This window comes from Haplochromis burtoni, unplaced genomic scaffold (genome assembly GCF_018398535.1).
Source record: "Haplochromis burtoni strain Fernald_Lab_line unplaced genomic scaffold, NCSU_Asbu1 Contig_50, whole genome shotgun sequence".
Taxonomy (NCBI): Eukaryota; Metazoa; Chordata; class Actinopteri; order Cichliformes; family Cichlidae; genus Haplochromis; species Haplochromis burtoni.
Genome location: NW_024582411.1, coordinates 2,177,053 through 2,204,213, shown reverse-complemented (window position 1 = coordinate 2,204,213; position 27,161 = coordinate 2,177,053). Strand labels below are relative to the sequence as shown.

The window sequence follows — 27,161 nt, the reverse complement described above, 5'->3', positions numbered from 1 at the left end:
TGGAAACTACACCTCCCAGAGCTCCACGGGCGCTACCGGAAGTTCGTCTTGCACAAATTTGGCGCTGATCTATCCGGGTACTTCATTCACTGCTTCCTTTCGCGCCGGGTAACCGGAGAGCCGTGCGTCCATGTGCGCAGTGACTGGGAATTGATAGAGCTGTGATATATTGAAATCCGAGCCGTAAACAGAGTTTTCGTGATGGATCCCGACGCTTTGGTCGAGGCCCTTAGGGGTACGATGGACCCAAATCTGCGGGAGGCCGCGGAGCGACAGCTGAACGAGGTAAAAGTTAAGATGAAGGCAGTTGTGGCGCGGTCTTGGTTGGGTCGGGCCTCGGCCGTTCACAACATCAAGATGGTGCGATCACGCAGGCTGGGCTCTACTGCCTTTAGTGTGGCAGTTCAGGCGTTCATATCCCCCCCGGCTAGCAGACTGTCTGATTGCCCAGACTTTAGTTTCTGTTTTTTGCGTGATAAACGCGATGTGATCAGTCCTTTTTGTGATTAGGTGATAACACGCTCGTGTGGCAGTAACCAGCGTCACTATTAGCCTCATCTTCAGCCAGCTGTGCCGCTAATGCTACAGAAGCTAACGGTTGTTGCCCTGCCGAAGCTATAAGTGTGAGCTGTGCTCGTATCGTTTCTGTACAATTTCGACTAAATTCAAGGCTGACACGGCGGAAGAACGATTCGAGCGGCTTGTTGAGTGGCAAAAGAGGCCGGCCAAATGCAAGGCAAGTGGAAGGCAGGGTATTTAACAGCGGGATACTGGTGTCTAGCTAGGTGGCTAATGTCAGCTAGCTAACTTCGCTACTTGTTGGATGAGCTGCTGTAGCTCCGCTACATAGCAGCTGCTCACGTGTCACTGGCAGTCCCTGAACTGTTCACAGTATTTAACTACGCAATAAAATTTACATAATCGGTTATTTTAGTACAGTTTGTCTTGGCTTCGCCCGTTATAGAATCGTGGGCTTCACATCTACTGCGTGAAATGTGTAACGAAATAGGTTTTCCGAGGTCCGTATGAGCTAAAGTTCAGAGTTAGCAACTATCCTGGTCGAGGCAGCATCCGCACTGTGTGACTAAAAAAATGTCTGGTCACACTAACAATTAGTTTTATTTCTGATATACGGAAATTAATCTGTATAAAACAACTGGATACATTTTTAAGGTCTGAGAGCGTATTTGGTTTGTTGGTGGGGATTAAATGCGGGACAGAGTCCTGCCATCCTGTAAAATTAAACCACCATCCCTGGCACTTCGTAGCAAACTGATTTGCTGGACTGCTTTAGGTGTTTGTAATAAAAGTTATTGCTGCAAAGCGTCTTAATTTCATGTGCCATTGAGGACCTAACTGGTGTCGTATAGTGATGGAGTTGGACACATTTCCAACTCAATAAGCATAACATGGAATAATCATTTTTTGTTGTTTGGAAGTGCACTAGCTTGCATGGGCGTACCGAATGAAATGGTTGAGTTTGTTTATTATTCAGGCGCTAATGTCTCAGTTATGTATTATTGGCAATGCTTGGGGCTAAGGTTTTGCTTTACACCCACGTAAGCGTTGTTAGTGTTGCTTCCCTTGAATGGCAGAGCTCGGAGTATTTTCACAAAGCTGGCTGGACCTCCTGGAGTTTTTTTTTTTTGTTGTTTTGTTGTTTTTTTTTCTTCTCTCAATAGAAGTCATGTCTTCTGGAGGAGGATGGAGTAAATCTGTGGTTTCTAAATGTGGTTCTTTGCTTAGTCATAAACTCTCACTGCTTTTCATGGAGAATTGTCAGTTGAACAGTGAATGAAGCTTAAGATAAATCAAATTCATTGACCCTTGAGCTGCAGGGCATTGATGTATTTATCAGAGACTGATCATGCTTTTTTGGCTGTACAAGTTAGCAGGTACCAGTCTGATGTCGCTTCTGTTCTGGTGATGATTATTACTTCATCATGTTTTAGGTTGGAAAAATGTCTTGTCTGATGCTGTAAAACTGACTCTGGCTATGGGATATTTTTCCTCCCCCTGTAGTAAATTATTTTTTAAAAAATCCTTCAAATATCATAATATGGCAGATTTGTAACAATAAGTCGTGTATTTCTGTTTCTAGTTACTCAGCAACAGTGATGTATGATTATCTGAGTACATAGTGTGTGCTCAAACTGCAGGTTAGACTTGGACCAATTCAAGTATGCTTAAATGCCAGCTCAAAAAGATTAATTAAAACTAACTTGAAGTCCAGCACACATGAAACGGTACTAAAAGAGAGATGATGGGGCGTTGGTTAAACGGGCTACCCGTATGCTGAAGGGCTACTGTAGGAGCCTGGGTTTGATTCTAACCCAGGCCATTTCCTCTGTGTCACTCTGCCTGCTCTATGTCTCTCCTTTCCTGTCAGCTCTACCATTTTGTCTAAAATACTAATAATAATGAAGGCAAATAATCACTCTTTAAACAAAGAGAGGGGAGATGTTTTGTCTTTATAACCAGCTTACGTATATTTTTTTAAATTTTTTTTCAATGCTTACAGGGTCACGCCCGGGTAAATTTTGTGTCCACACTGCTTCGCGTCACCATGACTGATCAGCTGGATTTGCCTGTCAGGCAAGCAGGTGAGTCAGAACTTTCTCAGCAAACGAATAATTATACAGTCGTAGGATTTAAAAAAAACAAAACGACAAAAAAAAAATCAGCCAAATGTTTTTGCTAATAATTATTGTTAATCGCAGTTGTTTTCTTTGAAAGAAAAGTGACTCATCATTGGCTTTAATGTTCTGTTCATACGTTTAGTGTATTTTCTGAGTCAAACTATTTTATGACTTGAAACCAAATCCACAAATAAAAGACGTGATTACATTTATTTATTTTAAGCATCTGTAAAAATGTTCTCACTTCAATTTCAGTTTATTTCAGTCCTTGAGCATGATCAGTGCTCAAGGACTTGGTCAGGAAAATTAATTTAATGTTTTGGTTTATTTTAAGCTGTTATTGCAAACCTTAGTGTGCACTGAATCCACCTTGCTACTGTTTGACTTTTTTACCGCTTTTATCCTACACTTTAGGATAAAACTGCATTAAATAAGAAAACACATCTATTACCTGCGATTCCCAAGTTAAAGAGGTCGATTATATAATTTTTTTTTTTTTTTTAACAGAGTTATTAAGTGATGATCTGTGATTCACACTTGTTTTTGTGAGGCTAAAGTACCACGCTGAAGTGCATTGCACACGTGGAGTTGGTTAAATATAGCTTCAGTCAAATGCTGCTCTCTGAACATAGAGCTTTCCCTCCACTGACACCTTCCTCAAAGTTAAAATCTGGGCCAGAGTTGTTACAGAAAGTGCACACATAACATCTTAATTATTGTGCACACACCTCCCAAGAATACATGGCTCTTCCAGCAAATTAAGCTGCTATAGATCTGTGCTCAGGTATTATAAATTACTTTTTTAGCCATAAGGGGGAAAAAAATGTCAGACATTATTTTGCGGTCCAGACTGTACAGAAGCTTTGGACTAATATCAACAGTAAAGCTGATTACAAACTAATGTCTTGATTTATTGTTCTGGCATGTAGTCACTTTGGTTGGCCAGATTATTGTTTGCAGCCTGTCTGGTTTGATGCTGGTAGGCTGTCCAACACAACAAAAATGCTTTTTAAATTTTTGAAATATGAGTGGCGCTGCTTTAGTGGTGATTGACAGTTATTAGATAATTTTTTCCCATAAATAGATTGATCAGATGCATTGATGGCAGCCAGCTGTCTCTGGGCATCGTGTTTGAATGTAGATTTGAGTTGTATTTGAATACGTGTTGACAGGATGTGCAGCGTGAGTTGTGTTTCAAGATTTGTTACAAAGTAAATACAGAGGTTGAAAGTATATTGTGTAAACACATTTTCCTCGTGGTCATAAATTTAATTTATGACACATTCCTAGGGACTTTGTTGTGCAGTGTAGTCATCGGTGAAAGGGGGGCGGAGGGCTGTGCTCCATCAGCATTGATGGGGTGGATTATGATTGACTCGCAGTTGCTGTAGGCATTCGTGTTGACCTCCGCTCTCTCAGATGCCTTTCCTTGTGAGCCACAAACCTCATAGTGAGGCCCCCACACTGTAGATGTGAACCCAGCTGACACCCTGGTGCTACATTCAAAACTGACCTACAGAGGGAATTTATTTCTGCAGCATAGGCTTTATTTGGTGCTCAATTCACATTGCTGTGATGTACGCCGCCATAATGATGATGGGTGTGAGTTTAAGGGTTGCATGAAGTTGGTGGCTTATTTTGATATCCCGTCATGAAGAGAAGTATGATTTTAAAATCTCGCTTTCCATGCTATTTTTCCTTCTGGTATTTGAGACTGCTCTTCTTTGGTAAAATCTGTCTGTGTCTTGAAGTCTTAGTTTGTGTATTTGTCCATTTTAAGATAGCAGATATATAGTCTTTTACCTTTTCTGGGGATCGTATACCCATGTTTCCTTTTCATAAGTTCACATATCGTTCCCCAGAATAAGTCTTTGGAGTGTCTCTCAAACGTTATGGTAGGAATCATGTTTTCAGTTTAATAGTTTGCTTTCATTTACGTTAAAGCTATTAGCTATTGTCTTTTGATAAACCCGTCACACCTCTTTCCTATACAGTGAAGTGCTGTCAACACTCCTTAAAAGTCCAGTTTCGCTACATCTCAAAGATAATCGAAAGAGCCTCAGGGAGCAAAACTTGAAACAGAGTTCCTTTAAGTCTCTTCTTCATTCTCCACGTGGTTTCCGTGCATTCATTTGGAAGCTGCCTAACTATTTGTGCTAAAATGTAATCTTTTTTTGTGATGTTGATCACTGTTTGTGTGTGTTGCATTTCTGGGCTGTCCTCTGTAACCTCTGTGTTCCCCGTCTGTCCAGGTGTGATTTACCTTAAGAACATGATAACCCAGCACTGGAGCGATGGAGACGGTTCAGGCACAGAGACGCCTGTTAATAACATCCCCGAGGAGGACAGGCAGTTCATTCGAGACACCATAGTGGAGGCCATCATCCACTCCCCCGAGCGCATCAGGTAACCACAAACCCCACTGGATGAGTAGAGAGAGGAGGAGCTGAGGAGAGTTTGTCACTCTTGCATTAAGTTACCCAATCTGAAAGTTGTCTGTTGAACTTTTCAGGGTCCAGCTGACAACATGTATTCACCACATGATCAAGCATGACTACCCCGGCAAGTGGACGGCCATCGTGGACAAGATTGGCTTCTACCTGCAGTCAGACAACAGTGCAGGGTGGCTGGGCATCTTGCTTTGTCTTTACCAGCTTGTCAAAAACTACGAGTAAGTCAGAGTTTTCATTGTTGACCTTTACATGGTCTTATACCACACGCCCTGGGTCTAACGTTGAGCTTGTGGACCTTGTGTATGAAACAGGTACAAGAAACCAGAAGAGCGTCAACCACTGGTGGCCGCCATGCACATCTTCATGCCCATGCTGAAAGAACGCTTCATCCAGCTGCTCTCTGACCACTCTACTGACTCTGTCCTCATACAGAAACAGATCTTTAAAATCCTCTATGCCCTCTTCCAGGTATTCTTTGGTTTGCTCAGCAAAATCATTGTTTATTTTTAATTCTCCTTCTTTGACACACATCTTAATATCTGGTGACACTGGAGTAAATGACTGGTTCCTTGTCTCCTTCCACAGTACAACCTTCCTCTGGAGCTCATCAACAGACAGAACCTGACAGAGTGGATGGAAATCCTGAAGACGGTAGTAGACAGAGATGTGCCTCCGGTAAGTAGGGAAAAAAGATTTCCAGTTTCCACAAGGTGTTCACATTTACCTGCTCCGCATGCTGACTGCGATACTGGTTCCTGTCTGTGCTGCAGGAGACGATGCAGGTCGATGAAGATGAGCGGCCTGAGCTTCCATGGTGGAAGTGTAAGAAGTGGGCCCTCCACATCTTGGCTCGGCTCTTTGAGAGGTAAAAATCCAATAATTGTTCCCTTAACTTGTTCAGCAAATGATAGGAGCAAGTTTAACACACAGACTGCATGTTTTTAAAAAAAAAAAGTAAATAAAAATAGACGCACCGACTGGGTTTGGACTCAGCATTTTTGAAGCGACATTGATGAACTATACTTGGATTAGTATAAGTTAATCCTACTAGACAGCAGTCACCAGGGCTGCTTGTGTTGCTACATCAATCTTCCTCACCCTTCACTTTAAGCGTTACAATGTCCCGCAAAAAAATTCTCACCTCCAGTTATTATGAGGAAAGAAACTAACCAGTTTTTTGTACCAGGCTGTAAATGTGCCATTTATTGGTGTTTTAATACTTCAGCCCTAAAGATTGCCACGCGGTTTAACATTCATACTCTGTTTGCAGGTATGGAAGCCCAGGAAACACAACCAAAGAGTACGCAGAGTTTGCTGAACTTTTCCTAAAGGAATATGCAGTCGGTGCACAGCAGGTAAGAACTTTGGAAGATGAAAGAGCAGCAGCATCTCACCTTTTAAATTGAACTTTGTTTTTTGGAGTGAAACCCACAAATGTAAGGAGTTTCTTTGCACACTTTGCCTCTAGGTGCTGCTGAAAGTGTTATACCAATACAAGGAAAAGCAATATGTGGCTCCCAGAGTACTCCAACAGACGCTCAACTATATCAACCAGGGCATAGCGCACGCTCTGACGTGGAAAAACCTCAAACAACACATCCAGGTAAAAATTCAAAATGCTTAAATGTGCTAGATATTTCACAATTATGTATAAGACTGTTAGTGGTTTCTGGAACACTTTGAAAAAGAGCAGTGAATGAACCTTGATAACTGCAGTTTAAAGTGCATCTTTCCATTAGTAATGATTGCAATGAGCACTTTGATGTACCGTTTCTGTCCAAGAACAAACCTGACATCTGTGTTGATGCTCGCTGACCATTGTGACTTTGATCTTTCAGGGCATCATTCAGGACGTGGTTTTCCCCCTCATGTGTTACACAGATAGCGATGAGGAGCTCTGGCAGGAGGATCCATACGAGTACATCCGCATGAAATTTGGTAAGCTGAGACGATCAATTCCTGAAATCCAAAAGAGTCCATGCATGAGTGATGACTAACAATTACTCCAATCTGTGCTGTCTCTGTCAGATGTATTCGAGGATTTTATCTCTCCAACAACCGCAGCCCAGACGCTTCTCTTCACTGCCTGCAACAAGAGGAAAGAGGTGAGGCCATTTTTGTTAATTGTATTAAAAATTTATACCCTTTTAAGAGGGAGGAAAAAAAGAACTATCCCTATAATCTGTATTTGAGGTCCAGAAAATAATAAAATGTTCTTCTTACTGTTTAGGTGCTGCAAAAGACTATGGGCTTCTGCTACCAGATTCTCACAGACCCCACCTCTGACCCCAGGAAAAAGGACGGCGCCCTTCACATGATAGGCTCTCTGGCTGAAATCCTGCTCAAGGTAAACGTCTCTCCACTGGCCCGTTTTCTCCACTTATCTGGCAAATCCTGTTTTCTAGGCACAAACTAAAAGACATTTAGTTCCACTTTCACTCATGTGTTCAGTTGCAGATATTGCACTGATGGTGAAAACTGCTCTTTACTCGGTTGTACTTTATTGCAGTCCATTTTAATACTTTCCTAGCTGTGGGCAAAATATCAGTGCTGAAGCTGTGTAATTATCAATCATCTGAATTCAGCCTGCATCCTCTTTCTGCAAACCACTGCAAGTGTAAACTGTTTTGATTGCCTCGTGAAACTTACTTTTTTCTTCTTCCTCGTTTTATGCAGAAAAAGATATACAAAGACCAGATGGAGTTCATGCTGCAGAATCACGTCTTCCCCCTTTTCCGCAGTGAACTGGGATACATGAGAGCCAGAGTAAGTGATCACATAATCCACATAATCACCAGTCGTCAGACTTGTGTGATAATAGCACGGAATAACTTTATGTAGGATGTGTTTAATCAGTGGTCCTGCCACCTTTTCCCATAGGCTTGCTGGGTGCTGCATTACTTCTGCGAGGTGAAGTTCAAAAATGACCAGAATCTGCAAACGGCCCTCGAGCTGACCCGCAACTGTCTAATCAATGACAATGAGATGCCAGTTAAGGTGGAGGCCGCTATCGCCCTACAGGTTCTCATTAGCAATCAGGAGAAGGGTGAGATAATCTATTCATGGAGCCTGTGATACTAAAACACTAAAGTTCAGTTCCCATCTAACAACATTTTTCCTTGTGTCGTTTTTAGCCAAAGAATACATCACCCCCTTCATTCGGCCAGTGATGCAGGCACTCCTGCACATCGTCAGAGAGACGGAGAATGACGACCTCACTAATGTCATACAGAAGATGATCTGTGAATACAGTGAGGAGGTCACTCCAATTGCAGTGGAGATGACACAGCATTTGGTAAGTGCAGACATGATGGAGGCTACATTGTCATGGCATAATCTCACAAAGATGCCACATAAAACTGCTCCTATAGAGCAATAAATGAGGAGAGGGCTGTCATCCATAAGGAAAAAAATGTTGTATTCATGTTTTTTTTTTAAAGAATTTGAAGATTAATTGCAAGTTTCTCATGACAGATAAAGTACCAGTGGCCTGATTTTTAATAAATATATAATATCCCTGGGAAAGGAAGAATCAAGAATCAGTATCGCGATTAAGTGTCCTGTCATGTTTCTGACTTTTCTTCCCTTTAGCTTCTTTATTTTCCATCTCATGCACTGATGACTGATGCTGAATGTTTGCAAAGTGACTGCGGTTCCTCTTTGCTGCTTTTAACAGAAAGCTACAACAAAATCTTTTTTTTTTTTCCCCCTCTTTCCTGTTTTTGTTGCTTTTCCCTTTTCAGAAGTGATTAATATGAAGGCTCCAATCTCCTGCCTGATGATTCATGTGTTGCTATGAGGTTCACTAGAAAGTACTCTGCTCATCATAGACGCAGTCGTAATGCTCTTTCCTGTTTGCTCTCTGGCAGGCCATGACGTTCAACCAGGTGATTCAGACGGGCCCTGACGAGGAGGGAGGGGATGACAAGGCTGTGACCGCCATGGGCATCCTCAACACCATCGACACACTGCTGAGTGTGGTGGAGGACCACAAAGAGGTTAGCATCATAGCCACCGTAGCCGCTGCCCACATGTACACCCCTCCCGGCTGATCGCTCATCTCGGTGCCACTTCCTCTGTGGAAGCGGCTCTGGTCTGCTGCTACAGCGTTCCTGCCAACACACTCGAGCCACCCACCAACTCCTGGGAACACGCTCTGTTCTCACCATGTTCAAAATGACTCAGAGGCTGAGGCAGACGCTAGAAATAGAGCCGGGGCACGCTGCCACCATGTCTGCTGAAACGCAGGACTACTGCTGCTCAGTCAATAAGCACTCTGGGTTTTTTAAATTGCGTAATGGTTCTGTAATTCAGGATTGTCAACATGCATTGCTTTGCTGCACCAAAGTGGTATTATTTTATTTGACCTGTGGATTTGGGAAAATGGAAATGTAACCAATTCAATGGCTGTAGGTGCATTAGAGGACCTAACAGCACAGATGGTATTGACTCAGATAAGTGTTGTCCCAGGTTACAGTTAGTACAGTTGGGGAGTTCTAGTCCAAAGTTTCCAAGTGGATCTGGAAATTTGTGTTTTCAATTCAAATTTCCACATATAACAAGTAGGGGTGCAACGATACACAAAATTCACGGTTCGGTTCGATACTTTGGTGTCACGGTTCGATATTTTTTTCGATACAAATAAATGTTCATGCCTTTTTTAATTTGTCATTTATTAAAATTATAAATATATATTTAACTCAAAAGTAGTTTTTAAATTTAATGTTGCTGAAACAAAATAATAAAAAAAAAATCTATCTGATGGAGAAATCACTCATCTTTGGAAAAGAGTTTATTACAGAGAAATGGCTCTTTCCAAAATAAAAGCTATACTATCCGCTTCTTCTGGGCTATATTCTCAGCAGCATATTAAACATATCAGGTCCCCACAAGGAGAATCATGTGCTAACGGCTGTCTAAATGACTCGGGTAAAGTTTGTAGCATGCGTGCTTGTTGTTTTTGTCTGCTTCCACTTGTCTTTGCACTAGGATGATGTCGGCGTAAATGTGCAGTCATATTCGTTGTGTTCCCACTAGTGCTGTCAGCGTTAATCTTGTTAAAATGACATTAACGCCACAACACGGCAAATCTCCGTTAACAAGCTACCCCTGATTGCCCCGTGCGTGGGGCTGAATGGCCAACACGTTAACGAGCTAACTGCGCTAACACACTAGTTCCCACCAATGTAATTGAGCATTGCGTGGCACATCCAACATACTGTTTTACTTTAGTCCATGACGTGCTTACCTTCAGGGTCATGCTTCACATGAAGACCAACATGGTTCCAAACGCCAGATCTGAATGAGGGTGGGGGAGGTTCAATTTGCCATGTTGCAAGGAGAGCTTAACTTCTGTCTCGCTAGCTTGCCCTGCGCTCAGTGAATCTGCGTTCGACTACTCCGCCTAGGCTGCACTGTTGAGCGCAGATCCACTGAGCGCTCAACACAGACAGCACAGTCAGAAGGAAAGTTGATAAAATAAATTAAAAATTTTGTATTGTTCGATACATATGCGTACCGAACCGAAAGCACTGTATCGAACGGTTCAATATCGATACGAGTATCGTTGCACCCCTAATAACAAGGTTTGCATCCAAAAGACTGTTTTCTATTAAATCATTTTACTTACTACTCGTGCTAAATTTAAGAGCCTTATGTGATGCAAAAGCAATATAGTTTTGATCTCAACAGCTGCATCTTCTTTAGTGAAACTGAAAGTGAATTCTGAATTTTCTTTGATGTTTTGTGTTATTTCAGATCATCCAACAGCTCGAGGGCATCTGCCTGCAGGTCATCGGCACTGTGCTGCAGCAGCATGTACTGGGTAAGGGAGACCGGTTCTTCCTGTGTTTCCACTTTCCTCCCGCATGCTGGTCTTAAACTCTTTGTGGTAAACAGATCGTGTTTACCTCCAGTGATGCACTTTCGATTTTACCCCCAGAATTCTACGAGGAGATCCTGTCCTTGGCCCACAGCCTCACCTGCCAGCAGGTGTCACCGCAGATGTGGCAGCTCCTTCCACTTGTGTATGAAGTCTTCCAGCAGGATGGCTTTGACTATTTCACAGGTACTTTGATTTTCCAATGAATTTTTCACACCCTGTGTAATTTTGTCTGTCTGTTCAGCTGAGTGAATAACTGTCTCTCTTTCAGATATGATGCCTCTCCTTCACAACTATGTCACAGTTGATACGGACACCCTCCTCTCTGACACTAAATACCTGGAGATAATCTATAGCATGTGTAAGAAGGTAAGGTGCTGCAGTTTATTCTACATAATGTGAGATGGGCTTTTTTTTTTTTTATATTCTGGCTAAACTAGTTGCTGAGCGCAATTTTGGTGTTAAACCATCCTGTGTGTTCACACAGATCCTGACGGGCGATCCAGGTGAGGACCCAGAGTGCCACGCAGCCAAGCTCCTAGAAGTGATCATTCTGCAGTGCAAAGGCCGCGGCATTGATCAGGTCAGTGTCAAATAAAGACTGCATCTACGCATCAGAACAATGAGCTGTTATATTAAAAAGAGCATCACCACTTGGCTGTGAAATAAAATGTAAAAGTAGATTTTTGTTGTACAGTTCCTGCTTGGGATTTTTTGTATTATTGTTCATTTATTTATTTTTAAACTTCATCCTGCCCTTGAAGGTTGTGCCTTTGTTTGTGACGACTGCATTGGAGCGTTTGACGCGGGAGGTGAAGACCAGCGAGCTGAGGACTATGTGCCTCCAGGTGGCCATTGCTGCACTGTACTACAGCCCTCCTCTGCTCCTCAACACTCTGGAGAATCTCCGCTTTCCCAACAACACAGAACCAATCACAAACCACTTCATAAGCCAGTGGCTGAAAGACGTTGACTGCTTCCTGGGGTAAGACTGATGTTTTTAATACTGCGAATCGCAGCTTAGGTGTGCGCCAGTTAGCAATTGAAGATGCACAAAACCCATTTGCTTTTATTTCCCCAACTGACATTGAATAGTAATCACTGTTAATCAGCACGAATGACTACTCGTAAATTTAAAACAGGTTGTTAGGGCCATTTCTAACAAAACCCTGCACTTTTGTTTTCTTTATAGCTGCATATATGTTAGTTTTTATTATCCATTTAGATTGTCACTGATCTTGTAAAAGAACTTTTTAATAGTATAGGTACTTTGGATTTTGGATTAATAAGCTGTATTTCTCACTGTGAAGAAGAGACTGGGAATGAATCACGGTGTTGTCTACAAGCAGCATCAGGCTCTGTCTGTGATGCTGTTTGCTGATTTTTATGGCTGCGTTAGTTCTTGTTTTGCTGCATATTCCCCCCCTCATACTGAGTTGAGATGACATTAATGGAGCTGGGTACTGAAAAGACTGTGGGGGGGGGGAAAAAAGAGGGAAAGTCACCCTTTTTTAGGAAAAATATTTGTCTTCTCCAGAATTGACTATTTTTATTTTAGTTGATTTAAAGGTTACCTTGAAATCACTATTAACAGTCTGTCTGCTGGCAGTGAAAATATTAGAGTATAAAATTAAAGTGACTGGCCCAAACGTCTTATCTCAGTATATCTTGTGTTGACTGTTCATCCTTGTTGAATCTCAGAAGATTCAGCACCTTTTAATGCTTTTACTCCTCTCTCAGCCTCCATGACAGGAAGATGTGCATTCTGGGACTGTGTGCTCTCATGGACCTCGAACACAGGCCTCAGGCCATCAACCAGGTGGCCAGCCAGCTTCTTCCAGCAGCCATCTTGCTTTTCAGTGGCCTCAAGAGGGCGTACGCTTGTCGAGCAGAGCATGAGAACGAGGAAGACGATGACGAGGAGGATGGGGAAGAAGAGGATGATAATGGTAAGATTTTTTTATTTATTTATTTTAAATATGTCTAAGCGTTCAGCGTTAATCAGGGAGGTAATGTCTAAATGTGTCATCTTACGTCTGTAATTATAGCGGAGCTGGGCAGCGACGAGGATGACATTGACGAGGAGGGCCAAGAATACTTGGAGATGCTGGCAAAGCATGCAGGCGAGGACGGAGACGACGAGGACTGGGAGGAGGACGACGCAGAGGAGACGGCACTCGAGGGCTACACTACAGCCGTAGATGACGAAGATAACTTGGTGGACGAATATCAGATCTTCAAAGTCATTCTACAGAGTAAGACCACAAGCTACTGATGGCCTAAAAACAAACCACTATATGCATGTGTATTTTTTTTTTTTTTCTTTTTCTTTTTCACTAATTGATGTCACCTCAATGTGGTGCAGATCTCCAGAACCGTGACCCAGCATGGTACCAGGCGCTAACACAATCCCTCGACGAGGAACAGGGGAAACAGCTTCAGGACATCGCCACACTTGCAGATCAGAGACGGGCAGCACATGGTGAGGCCCGGCTAAGACTACCCAAGTTTGCCAATTTAAATCTTGTGGTGCTCTAAAGTCTGAAAATAAAGTGCTTTTGTATGTGCTGCTTTTTCTTTTTCATTGTTGTTGATGCAGTTGTACCTGTAATAAAAACTACTTTAGCATTCACTGCCTCCATCTAATTGCATTTCAGACTGATATACTGAAATAAGCCATTATTGGCTCAGAAATGCAAGGCATAAAAAAAAAAAAAAAAAAAAAGACAAAAAAACAACAATTAAAAAAAAAAAAAAAAAAAAAAGACGCTTGCCACACGAAAGAAAACATGTCTAAAATCCCACTTCAGTAATAAATGGGATCTTCCTCGCCATTGCAGCTTTGATAATGGACCAAGCAGTTTGTTCCAGACTTTCTTTGGTTAGACCATCTTTTCCTTCTTCATGGGGGCCTAATAGGCATGCATAAACAAATATTAAAGGCTGCCCAGTGGGAGTAAATCAAGGTACCTGTCATGGTAAAAAGATAAAGATTTTACTTGGTTGTTTTGGGTGAGCTGCATAGCTGGACAGCAGTAAATCTTGAGCAAACAACTGTTTTCTGCTGTTTGATTTTATTAAAAAATATATTGCCCATCTTATTACAGAATCCAAGATGATCGAGAAACACGGCGGATACAAGTTCACAGCGCCAGTGGTGCCATCTACTTTCAACTTTGGAGGCACTGCTCCAGGAATGAATTGAGTCATCTGTTCTACTTTTTATTACTCCGTGACTGATTGTAGTGAAGTGAAAAAAGAGAAAAAAAAAGAAAAAAAAGCTTGTGTTGTTCCCTTAAGTAGTGGTTCCAGAACTGGTTCTTCTCAGTCATTCTTCAATCTGTCAAATGGGGGAAATTGCACCAAATTGCAACAAGTGGCTGGGGGGAAAAACGAACCAAGAACTTGAGCACGATGCAGGAGATGATGATGAAGAAGCTCTGAACAGCGCTGTCTTCTGGAGCCCAGCGTGGAGGGGGATACCATGACAGCAACTCTTTTTGGCTTTATGTTTTTTGTTGTTTTTTTCTCACTTACACAAAATTTGGGGGATTAACCGTTAGAATTGATAATGGGACTAAATATTTCATTATCACTGTCATGGCCTTTTGGCCTAATAAGATTATACCTCTGGTAGTGGTGAAATCAACGTTATCTTCAGCATAAACAAAACTCATGTTTATGTACATACAAGCCAAGGTTATTGTTTATTTTTCAAGTAGCCTTGAAAAAAAGCAACCAGAGGCATTTGTAAGGTATCAACAGCTGTATTCATATGTAGCATATTGGATAATTCATAGCACTATGTGATGCCTGATCTCTGTAAATTAATAATACTAGCACTTTCATATTGTTCAGGTCTCCTAGCCCTCTGTATCAGACTGCAAATTTTTTTTAAATTGAAAACTATTTAAAATGAAAACAGCTGTAACTTTGTTACTTTGCAAGTGATTTCTGTAATGGCAGGTTGTAATAATCTGGTTACAGAGGGGATCAGTGGGCGACTTCAGGAAAAGAGAATGCTCTTGGTGTTCACTATTGGCTGCAGGACAAGTGTGAGCACTGACAGTGCAGTTGGATACATCTTTGAAGCATGTACAATTGGACTTATCGTGAAGGTCTCAAGCTTTTGGTTGGTGTATGGATGAACCATCTATATATACAACAACATATTAAAAAAAAACAAAAAAGATAAGGGAATTCATGATGACGAGTGTCTCCTTATCAAGGCTCGTGTCTTTACCTGCTTTAGAAATGCGTTTCATGACGAATGAGTAAATAACTTTAAACTTTTTTCCTTGGATGACTACCCTTCAAAAAGCAGCGCTCTCAGGTGATCACAGATCTTTCTTTCTTTAAATTAAGTATGTGCACGATGCTCTGGTAACCACTCAAACAAGGTTATCCTAGGTAACTCAAATGTGAAAAAAAACCCATTTTACTTAACTAAAGCAAAAATAAAAACTATACTTTGGGGGGGATGAACTGAAATGGTTTTGTGACCTTGCAAAAATATAATAAAAATGTAAAAGCCAATATTCTTAGCTTTAGTAATTGTTAACTTGGTAAAAATGTTACTTTTGCAGAGGTCTTTATTGAGATTCTGGATGTCTACAGGATTGTGAATTAGCTTCCTTTAAGAAGTTTTGTGTTTTTATTGTAACACCTGATTTCCCTAAATCTTACCTTCAGTAAAATGAAGCAAATCAGAAAGTGGGTTATTTGATAAGGTTTGTCAGATACAGTCCAACAGCACCAACTTGGACCAGAGGTGGTGTATTAAGTACAATTACTTGAGTAAATTTTTATTCGTTTCCGCTTTTCCCCACTAAATCCTGGAGGGCGGCATTGTACTCCAGTAACTGTTTCGAGCGCTTAGGTTGTTAAGCTTAAGCTACCCAAAAGTCAAAGTCAACTTTATTGTCAGTTTTGTAATACTGGAGGGCGTGCAACTAGAATAACTCAAAAATGAGATCCAGATAAATATGAGGTGTAAATATTATGGACTAAAGCCAAAAAATGGTGTAGCTACATATTAAACTAATTGTAAAAGTAAATATACTTTATGTTTACTTTTACAAAGTAACAAATTTTGTTATGTTATTTGATTTTCATTTGGGTGGTTATGCTTCTTTGTATCTAAATGCTTCTTTCAACACTTTCCAAAACAAGTATTCATTACAAAATTATTTTAGATTCCCTCTCTTAGAGGAGGGAAATCACACCTGTTGTTGTTTTTCTTTTCTTTTGCTTTGTTTTCCCAAAACAAGTTTTTAATTCTGTATTTATTTCTGATAAAATGATCTTAATTATTGAGGCCCCTAACCCCTTGAGTAGTTCAGGTCACCCCATGTGAAAAACAAAATACTGGAGTAACCTCTGAAGACGTCCTTGAGCGTTGCCCTCGAAGTTGCCTGGATTTGAAGTATTATTTTGGGTTCAGGTTACTTTATCTGTAACCTTAGCTAGATTTGAGTTAGTGTAGCAGGTTACACTTACCTAATGAATGAAAGATCGCCTGTTTAATCCCAGGAGGAGACAGAAATCTGTTTGAGGTTGTATCAGGAAGAGCATCTGGTGTAAAACCTAAGAAATCAAGCACATGTGAATAAGTAGATTTGGTCTGCAGGGGGAGTCATCCTCACCAGCACATTTTCAACACAAATTAGAATAACACAACATAATGAAGAGATAAAAAATTCACGTAGTGGTCAGTATGAACGTCCAATAACTTGACCTGCTTTTGTATACCATCAGAAGTATATGTGGAATCAAATTGCAGCACCGAGTCCAGGTAGGCAGTTATAACATGTAGAACTAGGAAGTGGAGGTTATGCTCTCCTCCTTTAGGCTCTCAAACCTTTTCCAGCATGCTCCCAATCCAGCGGCTGGGACACTCTACAAATCATTAACAATTAGAAAAAAGGGGCCAAATTGGTTAATTTTATTTTTAGTTAAAAACAAGCCAGCTCTCTTCTGTCTGGCTGCACATGTTAAACAGAAGGCTTGGACAGTAGGCGGGAGGAGCAAGGTCAGAGCTGTGCCCCTGACGTCACCATATCAGGGATAACGGCTCTTCTTGACATCACAGAGAGCCGAGACTGGAAAAAGAATGTTTAAAAGTGTTTAAAGCAGCCTGAAGTGTGCGTTTTTGTCTCACGTGGATTTTTGAAGTCATGAACGACCACATTTAATCCAAACACCCACCAACGTAGAGCATAGCAGGCTCACTTTAAAGTTACTTATGATTAAATAAACTGTTGACGTGTTACTTGGTTTTAATTACTCAGGTCAACTGAACAAACTTCCACTAGCAGCGGGACGCATAAAAAAAACTAAACAACATGTGGCGCTATCACACTTCTCCCTTTTTTGCGCCTCTAGCGCAGCGCTTCTCTCTGAGAGGCGGATAGTTTCAAACCCGCAAACATACGCAGAGAGGGAGACGGACGGAGAGACACACAGACACCTCCTGCGGTGCTGCTGAGGGACAAAATGTGGCTGCGAGAGGAGCTTTTGAAATCCATATGGCACGCATTCACAGCCCTGGACGTGGATCAGCGTGGAAAAGTCTCCAAGTCTCAGTTAAAGGTGCGTTTCGGTTCTTTTTTTCTTCTTCCAGTTCAGAGCCTCTTCTGCAGGACACTAATACTTAAACTCTGCCGTTATTTTTACTCAGTAACGTAACCGCTGAATAAATGACACTTCCTGTATTCACTGTTTTTTTTTTCTGACTTTATGTGTGATAAACGCGGCTGAGTTGGTTTTACTTAGTTAAAGTAAATCCGTGAACTTTCACTCAATTTTATACGTGTTTCCCTCAATCACAAATTATGCTGGGTGCAGGGATTGTTACAAACGTGGGCTTAAACATATAATCATGTTATCATAAACATATACTGTCAAAGAAAATCCAGTTTCAGACAGCTCCACTGTAGAAAGAGGTGGTGTTTTACTGTATGACAGCCTGGGCCTAAGTTTGTTTGCCTGCCCAGCCTGACAAAGACACTGTCTGACTTCAAGGCTCCTGCAGGGTTTTTCATCTCTAACATATGGACACTGCAGCACAGCCAGGAAAACTGAAAAAGTCCCTATTTATGGAGATGTATTTATACACACTGCTTGTTGAACTATTCACACGAAGCCGTAAAACCTTTTGTACCCTGGTGCATTAACGCAGTCGCACTAATCACCAGGGACAAGCTTTGTTCTGAGGAGTGAACATTCATCTTCAAGAACTGGAGTTAACGCTTGGTCAGCAGTGCTTGTAAATGTTAGAAGTGTTTTGCATGCATATCTGCAAACATGAAAACGGCGAGAGTGAACCCAAGCCTAACCTTTAATTTAACCTCGTGTGTGTTATTTTGAGGAAGTGTAATTTGACATATGTTGAGGTAATGTACTGTCCAAAAGCTGGCCTTCATCTTTGTATTTGCTAGGAAAATAGGAAATAGGTGGAGCGATTTATTGAAATGTGTGCAATGATAGGTGGAAATGCGGAATAGGAAGCAAAAACATTTTATAAAATTCATACAAACTTAAAAGTCAATATCCGTCTTGGACTTGAACTCTCTCACGCAGCTTTGTTGCCATTTATTTTACGAAGTCTTCAGGACTAGCTCTCCAGGCTTCTTGAAGGACAATTAAAGCTCTTCGTTGTTTCTGTTCTCTGTCAGGATGATCCCACGCTGCTTTAAAAATGTTGAGGTTTAGGCTCTGGGGAGGCCAGTCCATGACTCATAGTGTTTCACTGTGTCTATCCTATCCAAGCATAACCACCTTGGTGTGCTTTTACTGCACTGGCATTGTGTTTGAAATTATTGTCATTCTGAACAATTAATCCAGTGCCAATCAGATGCTTTCCAGATGATATTGCATGTAACAGATTCAAATTTGATGGTGCTTTTTTTCTATATTGATAAATGCAGCTCACACAATGACAGCGCCTCCACCCTGTGTTACAGATGACTGTAGACACTCACTGTTGTACCTCTCTCCCCTTGCCTCCTCCATACATACTGATGATGGTTTGAAACATACATTTCAAATCTGGATTCATCGCTCAGTAAGATCTGTTACCACTGACTTTTTTGTAGTTTGCCTTCATTAAGAACGGCTTCTTGATATCCACCCGTCCACTGACACCATTTCTGATGAGGCTTCAGGAAACAGTAGAAGAATCAATTAAAGGGTCTAGAATGGAGTTTTTCTTTTCTCTTAAGGACATGACTTTCAGATACTGATGTGCTGTAGATAGTCTTTTGGGTCTGGCACTGACAGGGAGCTATTAACAAAGTGCTTAAAGATATTATCTTAAAATGGGTTCTTTGCTAAGTTGTCTGTTAGGTGTAGACACAACAGTGGTTCACGACACATCGAGTTTAGAGCCTTCTTTATGCTTGAATGAGTCATGTGTCACCAGTAAGTGGCTTAACAAACAACAACAAACAAAAATTTCTTCTTAAAATTGTCTCATACAAGGACTTAATGAAAAAGGAGTGAAAAAGCAGCAAATGTCCAAAGACCTTCAGAAAACCTGGAGAACTTTTTTTTCAAGACTGCCATAAAAATATCCAAGAAAGCCCGGCAGCATCTGTTCCTTTGTTTATTGTCCATTTATTGTTGTGTTTTTCAGGTGCTGTCTCATAATCTGTGCACAGTGATGAAGATCCCACATGACCCTGTGGCCCTTGAAGAGCATTTCAAAGATAACGATGAAGGGCCTCTCTCCAACCAGGGCTACATGCCTTACCTCAACAGGTTTATTCTTGACAAGGTGGGAGCAAAGAGCCTTGGTTCAAATGTTGTTCTCAGTATGGATACTTGAGACTTCTAAGAGATGTGAAAACTAGAAGTTGGTCAGTTAAACACTATGACATGTTAACACTCTCTCAGTGCTCGCTGAATAACAATGACTGTGAACACAAGCTGATCACGGGGTGGCGCCATAGCTCACCTGGCTTAACCAGGTGAGGCTTCTGCAGACTCCTGGGTTTAAGCCTGTCCCAGACCACTTTCCTGTGCATCATTTGCCCTCACTTTCTCTCCCTACTGTCTTCTCCTGTCAAGACAGCAATGCACCAAAATAAAAAATCTGGAATATGCAGTGTTCACTTTAACATGACGGGTTTCTGACTCACTCGCTTTAGCATCTTGTGCAAGAATGCTGAGACTTCTGAGACAAGACTCGGATGACAAATGCGTCATCCTGTTTGATGATACAAATTCTTAGTATTCAGCAGTTTTTGACCTTGTTTACACTTTAAAATTTGTCTCACCAGCAAACATCTGCTCCACATAGTCATTTACACCCGTGACTCCAAGCTGTCCAGCTGATAAGTTGTATTCACATTTTGTTACTGCTCACGTAACACCAGCTTGAAGGCCCTCCATGCAATAAATTAAAATCTTAATAAGCTGCTGTACATGTGCATACATCTCAAAGCATGACATGTCTGCAAAGAACATATGGTCAAATGTGTCACCCCAACATTGCTCATTGTCTTTGATGCTGTGCGCTTGTGAACTGCTTACCCGTCATGCATTTTAAAGCTAACTGCAAACAGGCCCTTTGATGCATCGTGTTGTCGACACTAAGAAGTGCCAAAGCTTTTATTTACACTGGATATCACACTTTGCCAGGAACAATCCTCAAAAGGCTTTGTAGGACGAAAATTAAAAACGCAAAAAAAAAAAAAAGTAGTCAGTTACACAATAAAAATAGTAAAAACCTGCCAACACACACTTCACACACGGTTTTGTGGCACTGAAAACGATGACTAATCATGGTCTGTTTTGCTCAGTGCACACAGAGTAGCAATGTGTTTCGTTTTGTTTTTAATCAATGCAATAATGGTTTAATGAATGTTAATGAAATCTGTGAATAAAATGAGTTTCATCCTCACATACTCTTGGCACAAGTGGATCCTTGTGTCTTCGCTCTGCAGCTTAGCAAGCGGCAAACGCACGACAAACGTGCATTTTATAAAAGTTTGATAAAACCGAGCCAGGAAACTGCTTTGTTTCTCTCTGTTTTCTCTGTTTTCTCGCTTTTCTCTCGTAGGCTCTGACTTGAATAAAAATGAGGCATTTAATTACATCACGTTTGCACCTCACATCCTGCAGACTCGAGGTTTTGAAAGCTCTAAGCAGTCTCCTGCTTAGCATTTGTAAACACGAAACCCTTGATCCTTTGTGCTTCTGACTTTGAATTTGACTGAATTCTGCATTTTTAATCTCAGGTATGTGGGGATTTCGACATAATGGAGTTCAACAGGATGTGCTGGACACTTTGTTACAAGAAAAATATGCACACAAAACATTTGCTCATCTCAGATAATGACGCTTTCAAAGTGTGGTGCATTTTCAACTTTCTGTCAGAGGAGAGATACCCGCTAGTCATCGTCATGGAAGAGGTGAGGATCCCGTAGTCTGAAATGTTTTACCATTCCCTCTACCAAAGCTCTGAGCTTCAAGTAAAGCTTCTACATATCTCCTTAGATCGAGTACTTCCTGCGAAAGCTCACGGAAGCCATGGGGACTGTTTGGAGTAAAGAGAGCTTTGCAGAATATAAGCAGCGTCAGAACTCGAAAAACTTCCTGACTGCCTGGGAGCTGATTGAGCTGGTGGGAATGGGTTACTTCAGCAAAGGTTTAAACCGCCAGATCCTGTCCATGGGCATCAATGAGGTCTTCAATGAGCTCATACTGGACGTTCTCAAGGAGGTCAGAGAGGATGTTGATCTGTTATTCTGTATATTTCTCATATTTGCAGCTTCAGATTTCCCATCTAAAAATCTCTGAACCGTGAGCTTTCACGGTTTTGCTGCCACTGAGATAAAAATGTCAGCTTCCTCAATGCAAATTCCCTCATCTCTCACTGCATTATTCTTTAGGTGGCTTTGCACCTCTGGCTACACTAACCCTCCCTGACAGCCCTTTGCAAGAGACTTTTTAACCTTTCCAGTGTAGCTACTGTATTCATATGTTCTTTCTTACACTGTGTTTTGAAGGGATACATGATGAAAAAAGGGCACGTCAGGAAGAACTGGACCGAGCGCTGGTTTGTCCTCCGACCCACCTCACTGTCGTACTATGTGTGTGAGGATCTCGAGGAGAAGAAAGGAGATATAATTCTGGACCAAAGCTGCTGTGTGGAGGTAAACAGCTGAGCTGCATGTCCTACATGTTCCTTAAATGAAAGACTTTAAAATGATGAGCATACGCTATAGATGAAATTTCATAGCAGCGACTAATATTTCTTTCTCCTGCAGTCGCTGCCAGATAAAGAAGGGAAGAAATGCCTTTTTATTATAAAGTGTGCTGACAAAAGCTTTGAGATAAGCGCGTCAGATAAAAAGAAGAAGCAGGAATGGATTCAAGGTACTGACTCATCATTTTCCGGCCCTCTGTAATTTCCTCATCATAAAAAGGTCTCATCATCACTGTCTCTTCATTTTCTTTAATGTTGCCTCTGAATTTTTGAATGTCAGTGTCTGACTCAACGTAAAATCCATAATGACTAAATGTCGTGGGAATAATTCAGCCGGTGACTCTGTCTTGTGGCAGCTATTCAAACGTGCATCCAGCAGCTGAGGCTGGGGCTGCTGTCTCCTCACCGCGAGGCCCGGCTCAGGCGCTGGGAGCTCCGGCAGAGGCAGCAGGTGGAGGAAGACGACCTGGCAGAGAGGATGAGGCAACTCCAGGCGGCCAATGAGAGCAAACAGAGAGAGCTGGAAGCCATGAGAATTGTCTGTGCTTAAGTCAACTAAAAACTCTAAAAGCGCTGTCATGTGGGAGGAAGAATTATGACTGCCTTGGTTACAGTAACATTTGCTCTTCAATGAACAGAGTCTAGAAGATTTAAACCTTTATAAACCTAACAAAATATATATTTCATATATTTTTCATGCTACATAGATTCTTTTTTGGGGGGTTGTTTCTGGGGTCCTGAAACTAATCCAGGAGAGAATGAAAAGTGTTGAAGCACTGCTACAGTGTAACCTAAGTTCCAGAGAAAATCATGGTGCTGTCCACTTCCTATTTATTTCCATGTATTCAGTTGTTTTTTAAGAACACAGAGAGTTTAATGTGACACTCACAGTGAAAAAGGGAAACAAAACTGCTATGCAAACTACTGTTTGTGAACATGTCAGTCATGGACACCTGCATCCAGCAGCAGGCCTGGGCGTATGATTCTTTTAGAACTTTAGAAAAGTTATACTTTCTCACTTCTGCTTTTACTCTGCCAGATGGCTCTTTTTTTTTTATTGTTTTGCTAAACACACCCTGGTGTTACTTAACAAAATATACCTATCGCTAATTGCACTAGAAATAGATGCTAGCATTACTTGTGTGAAGTTCAGCTTTAAGTAAAACCAGTCAAGAACTTCCCTGCAGGCTAATGTGGCTTCCAGTCGAGCAACTCTTTCCTCTTTTTTGGGGGTTTTGCAGAAGATGGAAGAGGCTGCGGCTAAAGCGGCGCTGGAGGAGCAGAGGAGGAAGCAGACTCAGTTAGATCTGCAGGATCGCTACAGACTGGACTTGGAGAGAGAGAAGATGGTAACTAGTGTGCCTCTCACAACACCTGATTGCATTGTGACACAGTTTTATGTATTTTTTTTTCTAAGTAAGAAGAAAAAGAAATGTGTCCAGTAAACGGTGACTTTCTGTCTCTTGGTTTTGAGTGTCTGATTAAGCCGTCTGTATTTTAAGGGAAACAAAGGCTAAAAAAGCTCAAATTATCCATCGCAGGATGCTGACTCATCTTTTGTCTGAGTGTCAGATGAGCCAACAAGTTAATCATCCCCCCAAGTTGAAAAACAAGACAGACAAATGCCTTTGTAGAGCAATAAAAGACTATTTGTTTTGCAGTAGAGCATACTAACAGTTGACGTGTAGATAACTGCTCTGAGTGAAAGAGCCCATTGATTAAAAATGTGGATGACTGTGCGTGTGTTTGTGTCTTGACTCATTCAGGTGCGTCAGCAGATGGAGGAGCAGGTGGCCCAGAAATCCAGTGAACTGGAGCAGTACCTGCAGCGCGTCAGAGAGCTGGAGGACATGTACCACCGGCTGGAGGAGGCCTTAGAGGATGAGAGGCAGGCCAAGCACGATGAGGAGGCCATGCGGAAGCTGCAGGCCAGGTCTCGAAAACACGCCCACACACACACACGTGCTACACGGCATGTGGATACATACAGGAAGTAAATCTGGTGATGTCAGCTCCTTGTTTGTGAACCCGATTAACTGACCTGAAGTCTTACCAAGGCTCCTACTAGTTTTTAACTCAGTCACTTTGTGGTTATGTGGTCAATTTATTTGATTTTCCATCCGTCCGTCTGTTAAAAGTGAAAACAATATCTTAGGAATGCTTGGTGTGTGTTCATGTGTAGCCTGCTGGAAGAGGAGGCAGCCAAGAGGGCAGAACTGGAGCGGATCCAACAGCAGCAGCAGAGGGCGCTGTCTCAGACCGAGGCAGAGAAGCAGGAGCTAATGGCCGAGCATCTGGCCAAGGAGAGAGACCTGCAAGCAGCCGTGCAGCAGCTGGAGAGGCTGCAGAGGGAGCGGCAGGGAGCAGTGAAGCAATATGAGGTCAGCTTTCAGAAGACAGAGGCCATGTATCTCATAGAACTGTGTATATCCTTACTGTCTGATCAAGCTTCTTTAAAATAAGATTAAAAAACATAATGCCCTACTTACATTATATGTTCATGCATGACTTTGACCCCTAGTAAAGGCGAAATGGAAAAGCTTGTGATATGATTATCTTCTTCTTCCTCCTCTTCTTCTTGCTGGTCCCCCTAGGGGTCTCCGCAGAGGATCACCTGCCTCCATCTGATCACTCTTTTTCTCTTCTGTCACATCAACCCTCCTTCACTACCTCCATGATTCTTGCCTGTGGTCTCCTTCTCCTTTCCTCCTGCCTGGCAGCCCCATTGTCAACATCCTTTGTACAATCTATCCACTTTCCTTCCTCTGCACATGCACATCTCGAACTCTGTCTCCTAACAAAAAAACAGATTCACTTGAAAATCTTTTTTATGAGAACAGAAACAGTTAATCGTATAAAACACCTCTGTTTTCCTACCTCACATACAGGAAGTGACGAGGAAACTTGAGCGAGCAGCTAACAAGACTAAGACTTGGAAAGACAAGGTGGCCAAGCATGAGGGACTGGTGCGTCTTATCCAGCCAGGTAGGAGGGCTCTTCGTTTATAAATTTCATTTCCATTTGCACCGGCCAGAGGCAGCATCGTCTAAGACTTCAGTCCAGCCTGATGAATGACTGGCGAGCTCTCGCATTGTAGAGAAGTATGGAAAAATCTGGGGACTCTTCTCTGTGTTTTGCAGCAGGACAAGACATTAAGAATGGGTCGTGTTATGAGAATGGTTCTCTGAACTGTTAATTTAGTCCGAGCCAGAGGTCTGAGTCGTTGTCAGTTTTACGGCACTCTTGGTAATAAAAAAATTACCCGCGGCATGCCAGACCACACCGAACTAAAGCCGCTTAGCCAAGGAGCCCTCGATTTATAACAGAAGCATTTATTTGTAGTGTCAGTGGACTGAATGTCGAAACACTAAAAAAATGTTGTTGAAATAATCTCAGGTTGCTCTTTGTCAGTTTTGTAAATGGATGGTTCATTAATATTTTCTGAAAGCCCATTGTCAGAAAGAGGAATCATTCAGTGGTTATGCAACAGACTAGCAGAGCCAAGCTCACACTAAGCTGTATAAAATGAGTTTGACGCCCCTGGCACAAATGTTTTCTCTTACTCGGCAGAAAAAAAAGAGGAACACCAGCGATCGGTTTGTCAGTACATCTCGCTGTAATTTTTTCATCTCTTCTCTTTTGACCCTCTCTTTTAGGTCACAAAGAACCGCAGAGGATCACTAACTGGGGTCCTGCATCGTTCACTGACACGGAGCTGGATCTGAAGAAGAAGTTGTGGCAGGAGCGTAAGAACCAGGGAGCTCAGACTCAGTGATTTATACATGGATAATTCAGTGTTTGTGTCCGAAGTCACCCGACTGTTCACTGCTTTGCTAGTTTCTGTATAAGAAACCCTATCAGTGATAGCCTTTTTTTGGAGGCCAGGTAATCATATACCTAAAAAACAATAAAAATAACAAAATGCTCACAAATTGACACAAATGTTGACGGTAATGGCCCATTTCACAGATAAATCCAGATTAATTTGACTGTATCCAGTACCATTAACTGCAAATGATGACATTTTAAATATATTCTACAACACACTTTTTAATTTGTTTATTTTGCAAATTACTGGCATCCTGTAGAGCAGGAGTTTCAAGCATAAGGCCCCAGAGACAAAGACTCCAATTCAGACCGCTGGACAACTATGAAAAGAGTGCATAGATTTGGACCTTTTAACTGTGTTTTCATAAGTTTTAAAGCTCAAGATCAAAGTGGACTATATGTGGCTCACAGTGAGCATTACTGTACTATATAGTTCATGTAATAGTAAAGAGTTGAAGAAAGAACCCTGTTTTTAAATACGAAACTTTTACTTATCTGCACATAATAAAATAAAATGTAATCTTTGCCAGGTCACAAAATTATATAAATACAGCCTGAGATGAACAACAGCACACGAAGATTACATCTTGTCATTATTTATTTAGCAGAAACTAGTCCAAAATGCACTCAGAGGAGTTCATGGTCGGCTCGATAACTCCAAGATGTGCAGGTCCCTTGGTTGCAGTGCAAGCCTGAAAGCCTCCGCTTTTCTAGAGGTGCTCACACTTGCTGGCGATCAGTTAATCAAGTGCATTTTACTTTCAGCATCTGGCTGCTGCTGGTTCCTATGAAAGCAGTAAGGGTGTAGTTAGTTTTTCACACACTGATTCTGCATTTTGGCTTAATTTTGTTAAATGAATAATGACACGATGTAACAGACAACATGCCGTTGTGCATCTGAGGTTGTATTTGCCTCATTTTAAGACCTAAGGAATATTATTTTTAGTATGTCCCGATATGTAAAAGGGTGTTTTTCTTTTTTCCCCGTATGTATCATCTTAATTTTAAGTCCTCTGTGTCAGCTCCTGTCATGCAAAGATATGCGTCCTCATTTTATTGTCCAATGATTGTGGGTTTGCTTTTAGGATGCAAACAAGTTACTCTTCTGCTCTACTTTTTATCCCAGTGTCTACAATTAAAGACTAAAT

General features: G+C 41.6%; 2 protein-coding genes across 3 annotated transcripts; both read left to right on the top strand.

Annotated features, from left to right (window-relative positions):
• The first annotated feature begins 77 nt into the window (after nucleotides 1-77).
• ipo7 (importin 7) lies at nucleotides 78-15,173 on the top strand. 2 transcript variants are annotated; one of them, XM_005936488.3, is made up of 25 exons: nucleotides 78-285; nucleotides 2,522-2,603; nucleotides 4,892-5,045; nucleotides 5,152-5,310; nucleotides 5,404-5,560; nucleotides 5,678-5,767; nucleotides 5,863-5,957; nucleotides 6,363-6,447; nucleotides 6,561-6,695; nucleotides 6,931-7,030; nucleotides 7,121-7,197; nucleotides 7,323-7,439; nucleotides 7,769-7,858; nucleotides 7,973-8,138; nucleotides 8,227-8,387; nucleotides 8,962-9,090; nucleotides 10,850-10,916; nucleotides 11,034-11,159; nucleotides 11,245-11,342; nucleotides 11,461-11,556; nucleotides 11,738-11,958; nucleotides 12,714-12,922; nucleotides 13,022-13,228; nucleotides 13,339-13,455; nucleotides 14,081-15,173. In XM_005936488.3, the coding sequence occupies exons 1-25, from the start codon at nucleotides 202-204 to the stop codon at nucleotides 14,176-14,178; spliced, it is 3,120 nt and encodes a 1,039-aa protein (XP_005936550.1). In that variant the 5' UTR covers nucleotides 78-201; the 3' UTR covers nucleotides 14,179-15,173. The 2 variants fall into 2 exon arrangements, with proteins under 2 accessions (XP_005936550.1, XP_005936552.1); XM_005936490.3 differs by lacking the exon at nucleotides 78-285 and adding an exon at nucleotides 597-736.
• Nucleotides 15,174-17,076: 1,903 nt separating this feature from the next.
• On the top strand, nucleotides 17,077-26,082 carry swap70a (switching B cell complex subunit SWAP70a). The gene is made up of 12 exons (XM_005936486.3): nucleotides 17,077-17,564; nucleotides 19,609-19,749; nucleotides 21,215-21,388; nucleotides 21,474-21,698; nucleotides 21,986-22,132; nucleotides 22,247-22,355; nucleotides 22,542-22,723; nucleotides 23,427-23,534; nucleotides 23,952-24,118; nucleotides 24,368-24,566; nucleotides 25,074-25,170; nucleotides 25,842-26,082. Exons 1-12 carry the CDS (start codon nucleotides 17,469-17,471, stop codon nucleotides 25,958-25,960), a joined length of 1,764 nt encoding a protein of 587 aa, XP_005936548.1. The 5' UTR covers nucleotides 17,077-17,468; the 3' UTR covers nucleotides 25,961-26,082.
• Nucleotides 26,083-27,161: the final 1,079 nt, after the last annotated feature.